The 14,231-nt window shown below is 38.7% G+C and overlaps 1 protein-coding gene across 6 annotated transcripts in view; it reads left to right on the top strand.

Annotated features, from left to right (window-relative positions):
* SLC28A3 (solute carrier family 28 member 3) overlaps window positions 1-13,978 on the top strand; it is a 36,976-nt gene extending 22,998 nt beyond the window's left edge. For 3 of the 6 annotated variants that reach the window (XM_023943511.2, XM_023943512.2, XM_023943513.2), the window contains 10 exons: window positions 1,785-1,865; window positions 2,863-2,943; window positions 3,912-4,037; window positions 4,351-4,481; window positions 5,246-5,414; window positions 7,029-7,226; window positions 9,768-9,849; window positions 10,675-10,773; window positions 12,537-12,660; window positions 13,789-13,978. In XM_023943511.2, the coding sequence (XP_023799279.2) occupies window positions 1,785-1,865; window positions 2,863-2,943; window positions 3,912-4,037; window positions 4,351-4,481; window positions 5,246-5,414; window positions 7,029-7,226; window positions 9,768-9,849; window positions 10,675-10,773; window positions 12,537-12,660; window positions 13,789-13,891 (1,194 nt within the window). In that variant the 3' untranslated portion in view covers window positions 13,892-13,978. The remainder of the gene's footprint in view (window positions 1-1,784; window positions 1,866-2,862; window positions 2,944-3,911; window positions 4,038-4,350; window positions 4,482-5,245; window positions 5,415-7,028; window positions 7,227-9,767; window positions 9,850-10,674; window positions 10,774-12,536; window positions 12,661-13,788) is intronic. The other 3 variants (XM_023943514.2, XM_086866659.1, XM_086866660.1) reach the window with 1 other exon arrangement.
* Window positions 13,979-14,231: the final 253 nt, after the last annotated feature.

Below are 14,231 nucleotides of genomic sequence, written 5' to 3' on the forward strand. Positions count from 1 at the left end.
TACACCAGGAGAATTATGGTACGCTGAGAAAGGCTTTGCTTTGAAGGTTAAGCTTTAGGAGTGTATGAAAAAGCAGGATGTTTCTTAAACATCAATAGTAACTTCTTTAAAGAAAAATAGGGAAAAAGTTAAGCATCAAGCCACAAATAAGAGGGGAGTTGAGAGCAGCCAGTAATTTTTAACTTCCTACTCTGTATGTTAATAACAAAAGAAAAGGCAGGGGAGAAACGTATTAATTTTACTGAACTAAATTGTCTGCTGTTACTGCATGGGAAACTATCCCTACAGAATTGTGAAAAGGATCAAGGAACCAAACTAGAGAGAGACCATTATATTAACTTGTTGAACAGCACAACAATATTGGTTAATTGCACTCTGTCCTTTCAGTGAAAGGTTCTGATCATCTCAAAATTGAGTTTCTAAATGTTTATCAAAATTGTTGATAGTACCAGCTCTCCCCTAGAAAGGCATAGAGTCTATGTACTGAAAGGATCTGAACTAACAAAGTGGTTTGTTGTTTTTCACTGTGTAACTTGATTTTGTTTATAATGCATTATGTCATTAGTGAACACAGATGAAAGCTTCCCAGTGTTAGTGGTTGTGGGAAAATGACTGCAGACCCTGTGGACTGGTAACTTAGAGGAAACTGAGGGGTTATATTCATATTTTAACAGGAGTTATAGCACAGGGTAAATAACAGTTGCTGTTTTCTGGCTGAAATATGGTTGGTGCATGACTTGAAACCTCTTCCATGATGATCACCCATCACCTGTTAAGGTGGATGGAATGGAGGGTGGAGTGGAGTGGAGGCAACACAGCCAGGCTCTGTCTGTATATTCCTTCACATATATTTTTTCAGTCAGATATAATTAGCAACAATCTTTAAACCTTAACCTGTTCCAATTTTTTATTAATAAGTGTTATTCCTAAAATTATTAGTGTGAATCCTTTATGGACACTGGTATTTGGCAGCGGGTGACACTCTGATAAAGGGCAAGACCTGCTGAGATGTCTGTTATGTGAGTGGTGTGTTTCCCTAAGACAGTAAAACCACCCTCCAATCCAGCAGGACTGCTCAGTTAAGGATCCCTCTAACAGGATGCTGACAGTCTGGTCAGATACAAGTCTTGGCTTTCCTGAGACACTGACAGACAAATTAAACATGCACTCAGGGACAAACAAGTCTCTCCAACCTAAGAGTAGAGGAAGTCTCGCCTTTTCACATGACAGTGGTATTGTTTTAGCTGTAATTAATCTGTCTGACTAGTTTTGGACCTTTTGGGGGGGATTTTTCTTTCTGCTGTATACCAGCATAGAAGTGGTGGTGTCCTGTGTATTTCACATACTTGAGAATCAAGCTATATTAGTTTTATTCAGGATGAAAACCCAATCAATGTGGTTTTAACAGCCCATCAGAGAGTAGGTTAGACATTCATGCAATTTGTTTAAATTATGCTGAAAGAAAGTATTTTTCAGTCTCCACAGTAAGAGACCTATATTTACCTTTTGTATTTAATAAGTATATAATTCTATAAACTAATGTATATTATACTAAACTAAACAGTTTCCAAACAATTGCAGCTGTGTTAGAAAACTATGCAGATAAATGAAAATTATTTAATTACAGCACAAACAGGAAAGCTAACAATTTTATAGCATAAGTGTAAACTTAATGTAAATTTTCAATGCCTGTAAGTACAACTTCAAAACATGACTCTCTTTTCAAGGAATAAAGGACAGGTAACCTCTCTAGAAGTTTAAATGATCTTGTGTCTCCAAATCAGGTACTGCCAATTGTGGTTTTCTTCAGTACAGTTATGTCTATGCTTTACCACATTGGATTCATGCAGTGGCTTATTGGAAAGGTATGCATTTTTTCTCCAATTAGGTGCTCATTTGTCTAGTGTGGGAAATGTTTTGAAAACCTGCAGGGGATCTGTAGCCTGGAAATAGTTCCAAATGTTACATTGCAAAATCTTAATTGGCATCACATAGCACACTCTCCGTCTCTCAGTCTGGTTTCATTGCTTGTGTCATATTAATTGCTAGATTTGCCTGGCTTGCTTTAATGTTCCTCAGACACTATATTTACTTAAATCTTCTTTTCTGCCTGCCCTTCTCCCAGTCCTCAAAGTGCAGGGTGGAGATGAAATCACAGGCAGAAGATTTCTGCTAAGCATTTCAGTAGCAATTGCATATACCTTCCTATCAAAGATAGCCAGATAAGATCAAAGTGGGTTCCCCACCTAACTCTTTAAGTGTTCATTTCTGTCAGCATCTATGTCTAGTGCTACCATCTACTATAAGATCAAGTCCATTTTCTGTCTTCTCTGTCCAATAAACCTTATCATATGAGGGAAATGATCTTCCTTTATGGTGTTAGCTAAAACAAATTCGAGTATATTCTTAAATTAAAATTACTTTGCCCTCTACATTCACAGGATTGTTATATAGGCACCATGAACATCACCTGGCTGACATTAGTGTGCTAAAATTCCAGTGAGGCATTTTTAATCTTTAATTAATCTAAATTTCACATTTTTTTCCCATCATATGATCCAAGTGTTTTTGGACAAGAAGATAAGTAATAAAAACACATCAAAGTATCTCTTCTGTTTAATTTAGTTCAACATTTTTATGTCCAGAAGGAAGCTGGAGTACTTTCAGTTCTGTTAAATTACTCCTCCTCTGTCTTATTTTAGCATGTAAAAATTACATGAATGTGTTATACCTTCAAGCTGAAATCATTAACTCGGGAAGTATTGTAACATGTCTCTGAACTCTTAGATTGATGTGATTAACTCAAGAAGGGCATGGAACAGGCAGAACAAATTTTTGTTGCTGTTTTTTAAATCATTTTAGGTTGGTTGGATAATGCATGTTTTCATGGGGACAACTCCTGTTGAGTCTCTGGTAGCTGCAGGTAACATATTTGTGGGACAGGTGAGTTGGAGCACAGAAAGCCATGCTAACATGTAACAATATTACAGAATATAGGGAAATTATGCTGCTCATTGAGCATTTGTGTATTAATAAAAAAAATCTCTTATAAAGCTGGGATTCCACTACAGCAAGGCTGATAAGATTGATTTCCAAAACTGCAGTATGTTCATATGTTGGTAGTGATGCACAGGAAAGGATTTGGGAAGCAATATGTTTTCCCAACAGAGGGTCAAGCATAAATGTAGATGATAGGTCTCCCTCCTAGACTATGAAAAGACAACAGTTTCAGGGTTTTTTTCAGTTGAAAAGGCAAGTGATATGAAAAGATGGCACGCAAAGCAGGCAAGGGCAGGAGAGAGAGACAGTGAAGAAAACTAAGATCCAGGGCTAGCAGTAAAAGGCTTTATTCACCAAAAGAGTGGACAGCATCTAACAGACCACTTTAATGGGAAAAGCATTAAACTCACATTTACAACATCTCCCCGAGCTCAAAAGCAATGTAGGAAGATCAACATTAACATCCAAGCCCAAATGCAGTATTAGCATGATATTTTAGCAGTGGTACATCACCACGTCACACTGCTTCAAAATTTAGATTGCATGACGCTGCCTCCAGGATGTGCTCACACACATGCCAGAGGAGCATGTTTCACTTAACTAAACAAACATCCTTGTCAGACCTGTGGCTGTCCATAAGACACTCAGAACTGGAACAAAATTTCTTGGCAGTTCCATTGTGCCTTTCAGGGAGACAGCAAACCAGCCAGAATTGTCTTCAGACATTCACTTTCTTGGAATAAAAAAGCCCCAGTCTACTGAAATTTGACCACTCTTTAGCACTAGAATTGATTAGGTCAAAGGTGCCTAAAAGAGTATGATGCAGACATTCATTTTTCTGTCCTTAATAAAAGAAATCTTTGGGCTTTTATTAGGGATTTCTTAATTTGGTACTTGTTTTTCACTTCCAGACAGAGTCTCCTCTCCTGGTACGGCCCTACTTACCATACATCACCAAATCTGAGCTCCATGCAGTCATGACAGCAGGATTCTCAACTATTGCTGGAAGTGTCTTAGGAGCATATATTTCTTTTGGGGTAAGACAGTGGAAGAGAGCTAGAAAATATATGGTTTATCTGAAGTCTTTTAAGTATTTAGCCTAGCTAAAATGTGTTGAAAGTATGCCTCAAGTCATTCCCACTGTTTTGTTTTGTTTTTTTGTAGGAATTAACCAGAAAAATCCCTGGTCTTTTGACAGCTCATTCTCTTCTTTTCCTTAGGAGCAATATGAACTTTTAACGACCTCCTGTAGAAAAATCATCCAAACAAGAAAAATAATTTAATTGCACTCCTACATGTTTGTGCATAATATGGTTATCATGGAGTATTTTCTGTCACCTGTAATTCTAGGTTTCCTCCTCCCATCTACTGACTGCTTCTGTCATGTCAGCACCAGCATCCTTAGCTGCCTCCAAATTATTCTGGCCTGAAACTGAAAAGCCTCTGGTAACTCTGAGGAGTGGCATACAAATGGCAAAAAGGTAAGCTGATCTAGGTGCTAGTTAATACTACTGCAAAAATGCGATCTGGAAAAACAAGTCCTCACACATAAATTTTAGGGGGATTACTTGCAAGCAATAAGTGCAAGCAATAAGTTAATTACAGACTAAATACTGCAAATTGTTGATTTATGAATTCAGGTGAGTGTGCTCTGTTACAATCTAATGCCAAGGACCTAGCCAAACTGTAAACTCTCAAATGAAAGAGGGAAATGCCTACCTGAGCTAACCTGCCAGGAGGCTTTCCCATTTGTAATGTTGCTGTCTCTTTTCTGTAATGACTGTGCAAATGCATACATGTAAAAAACAATCATTTCAGCAATAGCAGCAAATTTGTTGCCCTTCTGCAGGGAGACTTCTCTTGAGAATGACAGGAAAAGCAAAAAGGCTTGTAAGGATCTGTTCCGGAATGGCCCAGTCACTTCTGCAAGGCTGCATGGAGGAAGAGCAGTGACCAATGCCTAATCCTAGCAGTGCTGCAGTTTTGAGATCTGATCCATATCTTGACCAACCTTGAATGTACCTGAATTCAATCTCAGGGCACCACAAGCATATACTTCAAGCGTCTGCCATGAGGACTGACAGGAAAAGCCTACTTAGCCTCATCAGTCCTCTTCATTATTTCCTCTGAGTGTAGAGATAGCTTCAGTACTATAGTTCTAATCAAGTGCATGTACATTTTAGTTCTGCTGTTTGTTCTTGAATTCAAAGATGTTCTCACTCTGGTTTTCTTTTCATTGGCAAAGTGAATCAAAGAATCTGCTGGAAGCAGCCAGTCAGGGTGCCTCTACCTCCATCGGGCTGGTAGCAAACATCACCGTGAATGTGATCTCCTTTCTTGCCCTGCTGAGCTTCCTTGACTCAGCCCTTTCTTGGGTGGGCAATTTGTTTGACTATCCACAGCTGACCTTTGAGGTATGGTCTCCAGGTTCTTTATGCAACTGACATACATGCATAATTTGTCTTTCTCAACTTTAAGTCAGTTTTTTGTACTTGTTTTTTGTTTTAACATGATCTAAACCCATATTTTATTTGCACGCTCTGAAAAATTTCTTAACAGTTAAAGTAAATTTTTTGCCATGTGAGTATTTCTGTATCTAGTAGTTCACATATAGTTTTCCTCTGTGGTGTTCTTGCACATACCTCAGGGTATGTTTTTACAGAGTAGCCTAGCACCTGCTTCCTCTGACTAGACAGTGCAGCACATCTGTCAGGTACACGCTTGCCAAGCCATTAGCATCTTCTTTGGCTAAACATAAAATGGCTTTAGCGTCAGAAGTCCCATCAAATGTTCACTAGGTTCATTTAGATGAGGATGCTGGGGAAAGGCTGGACTTGTCTGAAACCAAACATACTTGATATCAGTTAGTTCCCAATACAATTACAATATAAAACTTCACCCAAATTATTCAACAGAGGAAATGGGTTTCAAACAGGACTTCTGTTTGAGTCCTAGGTCAATATGTCATTTTTGAACCAATGCAATCACCTAGTTTCAGTGTTTTGGGCCTTTCTGTTTTGCAAGACCGTAACAAAAGCCCAGTGAGAGACATGGGAGTAACTTGTGTTACAGGTGCTGCAAAAGTGAATAGCCACCCGTAACAGATATGCCTTCAGCAATACTAAGTTACTACCCTGCTGAGCTTTCACAGATTTCTCACTGCACCCTGGACACACACAGCTGAGGAAAGGCACAAGTATGCATGCCTCAGGCATACTCATGCAAGAGCTGGTATCTTCATAGCTGCTTGGTGGTGTAAGATTTAGACAGTCCACAAGGAATTGAGACACACAAACATGATGCATGCAACCAATCTTCCCTTAGGAGAGACATTAACATGTAACCTTTTGTGGGCAGAGAAACCAGCCAGAAATAGTAACTGCTTTTAAACCTCCATTACATTCCCTAAGGACAATCTGACCAAACCCTTTCACAGCTGGAGCTATTTTTTTTTCATATAGAAATAAACTATACTGTGATAAGGGATTTATTTTTCAATTTACATAAATCTTATAAGCCAGGAAAAATAGGTACAGCTTTAATTGTGTCAGATACACAGCTTTTATGCAGAGACATATCTTTTGTTTACACCAGTTGGAGTCCAATAACCTGATAATTAAGCGTGTTCATTAACACATTTGATTTAATCAGCAGAAGAATTAGAATCCTCAGTTCTCTTACCAGCTCTTTTAGTTCAATCTTCCTTCTTTTCATCAAGCTCCATGCTTAATTTGAAGCCATTATTGAGGGAAAAGAAGGCACAGAAACCTTTGTTTTATTTTAGATATAAAATTATGGACATATATATCAATATTTTGTTCTTAATATTTATCTAGAGTCTGGATTAATGTTTTGAAAGTTACTCAAGTATGTCTGACAATTAAAAACTCCCAGAGTTCATGGCAGCAAAAATTCAAAGCAAATTTTCCTCTGCTAAAATAAAACCATTCTTAAGTTTAGAAAACGTACTGCCTGCTATTGTTCTTTGACCATGTCTTGTGACCTGCTTTTTCTTTTGCATTCTGCAGAACATTTGTGCTTATGTCTTCATGCCATTCTCTTTCATGATGGGAGTAGACTGGGAAGACAGTTTTATTGTTGGTGGACTACTAGGTTACAAAACTTTCTTCAATGAATTTTTGGCTTATGAGCGCCTTTCAAAACTGATTCAAAATCGAGAAAAGGGTGGAAGCATGTACATTAATGGTGTGAAACAGTATATGACAGTAAGTAACATTTTCTGTTCTACAGATTTATTTGATCAAATACTTCAATGTTGAAATTCAGCTTATTTTTAATATGGGCATAAGATGGTTGCATATTACTCTAAGATGTGTCTTTGAGCAACGGAGTTCAATTACGAATGTGCAGCATCGCTCTGTGCAGTTGCCGCAACTGTCATTGCCCTAGCTGTCTTGAACAAGCATAGAAACAGAAGGTTGTAGGTTTGGGGAACAGTGTCCCACAGGATAGCACACTTAAGACAGAGGCTATCTTCAAGGCACGTTTCTTCTTTCCTGATTCTCAGCACTTCTCTATGAGCTACTCTCCCAAGAAAACCTTAAGGAAAAACTTGAGGATCCTCCTGCCCTCAGAGGTTTGTCCAAGCATTAAACTTGAAGAGAGGCATCCAGCAAGCTCTAGCAGGTGGCATTACTGGCACACCTTTGCTGTAGGCTATTATTCCCTCTGTAGAGGGCAATAATAAGACATGCAGTGCATGGCATAAAGAGTCCAACCAGGCTGTCCTAACTGAGCTTTCCAGCCTCATCCCACCTCTCATTCACAGTTAACCCAACAGACATGTAGCTCCTACTACAGTGCCCTGAGGAAGGCAATGCTAAGGGCATCTTGTTTGTGTGCACAGGGCCAAAGGTCATTCAGTGATCAAAGCTGACCTTTGCAGACATGACTGCTCCACTATCTACTGTGCACATGTGCAGCATATGCTGAATTTGTCCTGAGCACAGGCAACAAAACACATTATATCCAACTTTACACCTCTACTGATCCTTCTTTCTCAAATCAAGACTGATTACCACTGTAGAGAAACCCACCCTGAATGAGGAAGTATTTTGTACAGCTCTTATTTGCCTCTTTGAATTAGATGGGATGCTGTGGATACCTTTTATATTAGAAACCAAAACCAAATTCTTGACCACTTGCATTCCTGATTAACTGAACATATTTCACATGTGGTGGTAGAAAGCCAGATGGTATAAATATCCATTACCAGTGTTCCTGAAATTCCTGGCAATAGAATCCTGAGCTAGAATGATCTTTGATGTGCCCAGCTATAGCTGTGCTTCCTTCTACTACATGAATATAACAGTGAATTCCTGCATGACTGAATAAGGATTTTTCAGTATGGAATACAGCCTTAAAACACAGGAACTCTATTTCACTTTTTCCCCCTCCCCCCATGTCATACAGAACCTTCACATTCATTTCTAATACCTATAAAGAGCTGTATTAGCTTCCATGGTGAAAAGCATTGAGAAACATAAACAATTTTGATTCATAATGCTGGTAAAAATTGGCTGGAAACTATTATAATTACAGCACAACAGTTCAAATAAGGGTGTGCTTGGCTTCCATTTTTAATTTCTGTTCAGCTTCAGAGCTCTCTAATTCATCCACACACAGATATTCACTCAGACTGAGCAAACAAGTGTCTTCACCTGAGTCATTAATTACATTGCTTCCTGTTTTCAGAGCTAGGAAAGTGCAAATGAAAGCAGGGAAATCAGAGTACACAGAGCTTTTTCTAGGAAAAGCTGGTAGAGAGGGTACTTGAAAAACATTTTCCTGCATTTGTACAGATTGATTGGAAGTATCTACAAATTGCTGTTCATAAAAGAGGAATTAAACCAGAGAAACTTCTAATAAACAGGAAACCTGCTAGAACATTCACTAATTTTCAGCTTGAACCTAAACCACAGTAAATAGGAATTCAGAGCTGCCACGGGGACAAAAATCCATTTGCTAAGATATGTTGCCTCCTATCTCCAAATGTTGGAACTACATTTGTTTGAAAGCTTGCACGGTTTGTAGCCTGATTTCACCTAAAGTAATTTTTTGTCCTGTGAGGGGTCCCTCCACGGAGGCAAAGGCCAACCTTGTCTCTGTTCTGAGGTCCAGGCTTAGTTGGTGTTATCCGAGGGGAGAAAGGCGGCAGAAGTCAGTATGGAAAGAGGCTGTTACATATGTTAAACTCATAATGTACCTCTCTGCCAGTCAACACATTAGTGTATCCTCTTCCTAAGGGACCAATTTGCCTTCTTTGCACAGGGTGCAGCATGCAAGAAACAGCTTTGTATGTAGAGCCCTCTGATTCTTTAGGGACAAAAAAAGTTGGGGATACATAACAAAACTTGAGGTTCAAAAGAGTTTTATAGAGGCATCCAGCTGTGAAAAACAAGTTGAGTTATAGCACTCTGACTCATACCTTCAGAAAAGAGCAGCTAAATTGCCACTAGTAAGATAAGATTTTTTTTTTGTCTTTAATTACTAGTACTCACTTCAAAAAGGCACAATAATATATGTGAAAGATAAAATCATCACATGGTTTGTGAATCCTCACATGGGCTGTGGGTGTAAAAGCCTGTGATTTTCAGAAGGGAACAAGTCTACCTTTCTAAAAGACACACCTTGGGCAGCAACCAAGCAAAATATTTTTGTACTCAGAGCCATGAAGCCATGTTTTCAAACCTTTAAATCCCAGTGAGCTCTTTCAAACCACTCAGAGGTGTGTCTTTGCTTTTCAGGTTCGCTCTGAAGTCATCGCCACCTATGCTCTCTGTGGATTTGCCAACTTCGGCTCCCTGGGACTGGTAATAGGAGGCCTGAGTAAGAACCACTTTCACAGACAATTTATTTATTGAGCAAATCCCAAAGAAAGCACCCAAAGGAACAGGCTGGGGGTGAAGCTTAGTAGCATTAGGGACTGAGGATTGCTGGCACTCAGCTGTAAATGGAAGGGCAGCCAGAGGGGGACAGGGTTTGGTGTGGAGGTACTGGGAGAGGTGCTGAAGGCAAGGGGTGAGGGACCAAGCCCTTCTCCATTTAGACCTCAAACATACTACTACCCATGAGCTTCAGGAGCAGCAGATCAACTCCATAGCATGTTGCTATGAAAGGTGAATGCTGGTTTGAAAGATGAATTTGGCTATTTCTCATAAAAATATCACAGATGTGCAGTAGGCTTATAGGGAAATAATAATAAAATTAAAAAAAAATAAAAAAATAAAAAAAAAAGAGGTTTTCAGATCTCAATGGAAAAAGAAAAATTGAAAAAATATCTGAGTTTCTCACCGGGCAACCAGAATTGCTGGCAGTCCTCTACCCTGAAGCCACAGTGGGCTCTGCAGTGCCAACAGTGGGGCAGCACAGAGGAGCAAGACCCAACCACGGGGCCAGACTCTTCTGAAGGGCACAATCATCCAGCACAGACATGCAAACTTCCAAAGGAAACAAAATTAACCATTTTATGGATAAGCCACCCTCTTAACAGAGAGAGCCAAAATTGGCATTTGGCCTTCAAATAACCCACTAAAAAATGTCCCGTTTTTCCTCCATGTTTCCCTTAGTTTAAACTGCAGGGTGGGACTCCTGAGGGGCAACAGCTGACTTGTATGTGCTTCTGTTTGACATACAATTTGTTTTCCTTCCTAGCAAGCATTGCTCCCTCAAAAAAGCAGGAAATAGCCGACGGTGCTTTCAGGGCAATGATTGCGGGAACAGCGGCCTGTTTCATGACAGCCTGTGTCGCAGGTACCATGCTTGGGTTTGGTGTCCCCTACCATCAGTGATCACCACGTGTCGGTGCACCACCACCACACCATAACTTCCTGGGCTGCCCCTGTCACTCAAACACAAGTGATTTTGTGCTTGGTGGGATTAAAAGTTGATATGAGACAACAGGTTCTTGAAAACTGGAATATGAAAAGATGTAAAGATTTTAGTTCTTCCATTATGTCTGTGTTTTTGGAAGGGGGGTATGGTGTTTTAATGGGAGGGTTTTTTGTTGGGTTTTTTTTAGTTAGTTTGTCTGTCTGTCCAGAACACATGACTCATAAACAAAGCAAGTTATACGTGAATTACAATCCCTCCTCCACACCACTAGACAGAGGAATAGAGAACTAATTCTGGAAAAGAAATAGAAAAGTGGAATGAAAGAGTGTAAAAGAGAAAGAGTGAGAGAAAAGCTCAACAACTCTTTGTCATAATGTTAAGTTGATATTTTGAGTGGATATTATTTCCATAGAGCACTTAGGCTCGTGAAATGGTCCTAAAATTTCTCCACAGTTGACCTTATTTTCAAAATTTCAGCTTCAATCTGAGTGAAGAATCACAATGCAACAGTCATTTTAGGAAGTAAATTAAAAAGAACAAATTAATTATTCAAAAGATTAATTAATTTCTATGTTTCAGTAGGTAGAAGTTATCCTCAGTATCCCTTTTCCAGCTCTCTTTCCTTAACATGTGATATACAAAATTGTATGATGAAGGTTAAAGCGCTTATATTTCAGTAGTGAAGAGAGATCTTGGTACTTTATGTAGCTAAAACCACTATGCCTGTTTCTACTACAAGCTCTCTATGCCTTTGTGTTCTTGGTAGCAACAGAAACACAGACATTTTAAGGATAAGCCCACACTATTTTCTGAAGGCTACACAACTAGCACACCTGAAATAACATTAGTCTCACAGCCATCCATAATATTTTAATACATGACACTACTCTGCATAACTGAGGAACCAGGAAACCCTACTAAAATGTGTCATTTCACAATTCTGATCTTAAGAATAATATTGTGAACAGCCACAGGGAAAATCTCTCCAAAATAATAGAATCTGCTTTGGAAAGAAAATTGCATTCCACCCACTTCTGCCATGGCAAATGCTTTCCTTACACTCAGGAGAAAGTAGAAAAGCCAAGTAATTTCTATTACCTCAGTTAAGATAAGAACATATTAAAAAATGTGTCCAAGTTCCACGACATTACATATAGAAGGAGCTATCACCTTCATACTTTTGTGTCTCCATTACTCTAATGAATAATGACATTAGTATTTGAAGGAATTTTTAGAGAATATCTAACAAAGCAAACTCAATTTCAAACAAAACAAGAGGTTCTGTGTTTACTTGTATGTCTATAAATGCAGCATAGATTCATTTTAGTTAATGAAAACACACTGATCCAGCAGTGAGAAAGGTATTATTGCACAGTATTGATATCATTAAAAGGGGCAGAAAACCAAAATTACCTAAGTGCAACAGGTTGCTGTAGTTTAATTTCTGCATATAAAAAGTAAATGAATTGTTGTGGTTGCTCCTTTATTCAGTTCTTGAAAATGACTCAGATTAGAATTCCCACAGTTCAAAGGTCTTGACCTTGTACCTTTACATAGCCACCTCAGATGGTGATTTTGCATCAGCCAGGATTGCTCATTTGGTCATGACCCCATGACTCACATTCTCAAGCCTTGTCTTCCTCTTCACTACTCATTAAGAAAATTGTAACTTACTTTCACAGGGATGTTGACTGTCCCTGGTCTTGAAGTTCCTTGCCACATCTTATTAGGAAATGCTTCCAACTTCATGGATTTCCCGGCAAACAGCACAGAGCTGGTTGAATGTTGCAAGCATCTCTTCAACAGGTATTGAGAACCCTTCATCCTCTGAGAGTAAAATTTAGGGATCCCATATGGTCTCTGAAAATGTAATTTATTTTTATTTTTTTGTATTTGGGTTTTTTCTTTGGCATTTGTTTTCAGTGGACTAACATCTTTTAGAGAAACGACTGTCCTAGTGCTGTTGATTGTTTTGCTCTTCTTGGGGTATTTTTCTGTTGTATGACAAACACCTACAGAACCAACAGACAATTCAAAATATCTTTGTTGAAATCTCCTCATGAGAGGAGGGTCAAGCACTGATCTCTCCTCTATGGTGGCCAGTGAGAGGAACTGAGGGAATGGCCTTGAAATAGAGTCAGGGGAGGAATATCAGAAAGAGGTTCTTCCCTCAGAGGGTGGAACAGGCTCCCCTGGGAAGTGGTCACAGCATGAAGCCTGATAGAGTTCAAAAGTTCAAGAATCATTTGGACAATGCTCTCAGGCACATGGTGTGACTCGTGGATCTGGTGCTGTGCAGGACCAGGAGCTGGACTCAATCGTTCTTGGTTTATCTGAAATACTAACAAAAAAATAAATATTTGAACTAATATGTTAATCTAGTATTTGAGGACAGCAATAGCTGAAAAAAAGTCAGGAGCCTTTTCCTCCCTTCCCTCTTCTATCTGTAATGTGACTGAAACAGACCTGTTTACATAGAAAACTTTACATGCATTTGAAGTAGAAAAATATTTCAAGATAAATTGTATTTCACAACTCTCTATCCAAGGCAAAGAAATAAATACTAATGTTAAATAAAGAATATATTCAGATGTACTCAACATAATTTCACAAGGAACCAAAGGTCTATTATCAGCACACTAGGGAGTTATACCAGGGACATGAGGACTTTATACAGAAAACCAGAAATTATCCTGATAAAAACGGAGAACATCAGGATATGGCACTGGGCTGATGTTTGGAAAGTCTTCTCTCTGTTTTGTTTCTCATGAAAATTTTAACATATCTAAAGCTGCTTTGGAGAAAGTGTGTGTTCCCATGCGCATATGAGTGTGTGTATATATACATATACTGCAGAGAGAGATTCCCATGACAAAATTCTGTGATTCTGTGAAAATAAGTTTTATCTGATTTCTGCTTTATTTCCTTCCCCAGTGCAAATCATTCAGAGGAGATCTTTCCTGGAGGAAACTACAGTCTGAATTCCTGGAAAGCGTGTTGCCAAATACTGGGTCAACCTGCTTTTCATTGCCCTTAGGTTAAGTTTTCATTTTTTTGACAGCATAAATCATATATGAACTGTGTTCCATGGAAGAAAGGAAATAAAGAATTTCCTTTGCTACAAGTGTGAATTTTCCCCATGCAATCTTTATTTTTCATCTCTTACCAGCCCAATTCCTCTGACTTGCTTGGAATTATTTATAAATTAAACAAGGATAAAGAGAAGATACCTCTTGCTGCAGAAGAACATTTCTAAGCCTGATTCTCCTGTTTTTATTTCCACGCTGAAACTAACTAATTTAACTAACTAATTTTCAAGATTAAACTGCTATAGGCATGGAGAAAATCAGATTCAGAAAATTTGGCTGCCACTTACA

The sequence above is a fragment of the Cyanistes caeruleus genome, chromosome Z (genome assembly GCF_971803275.1).
Source record: "Cyanistes caeruleus chromosome Z, bCyaCae1.hap1.1, whole genome shotgun sequence".
Lineage (NCBI taxonomy): Eukaryota > Metazoa > Chordata > Aves > Passeriformes > Paridae > Cyanistes > Cyanistes caeruleus.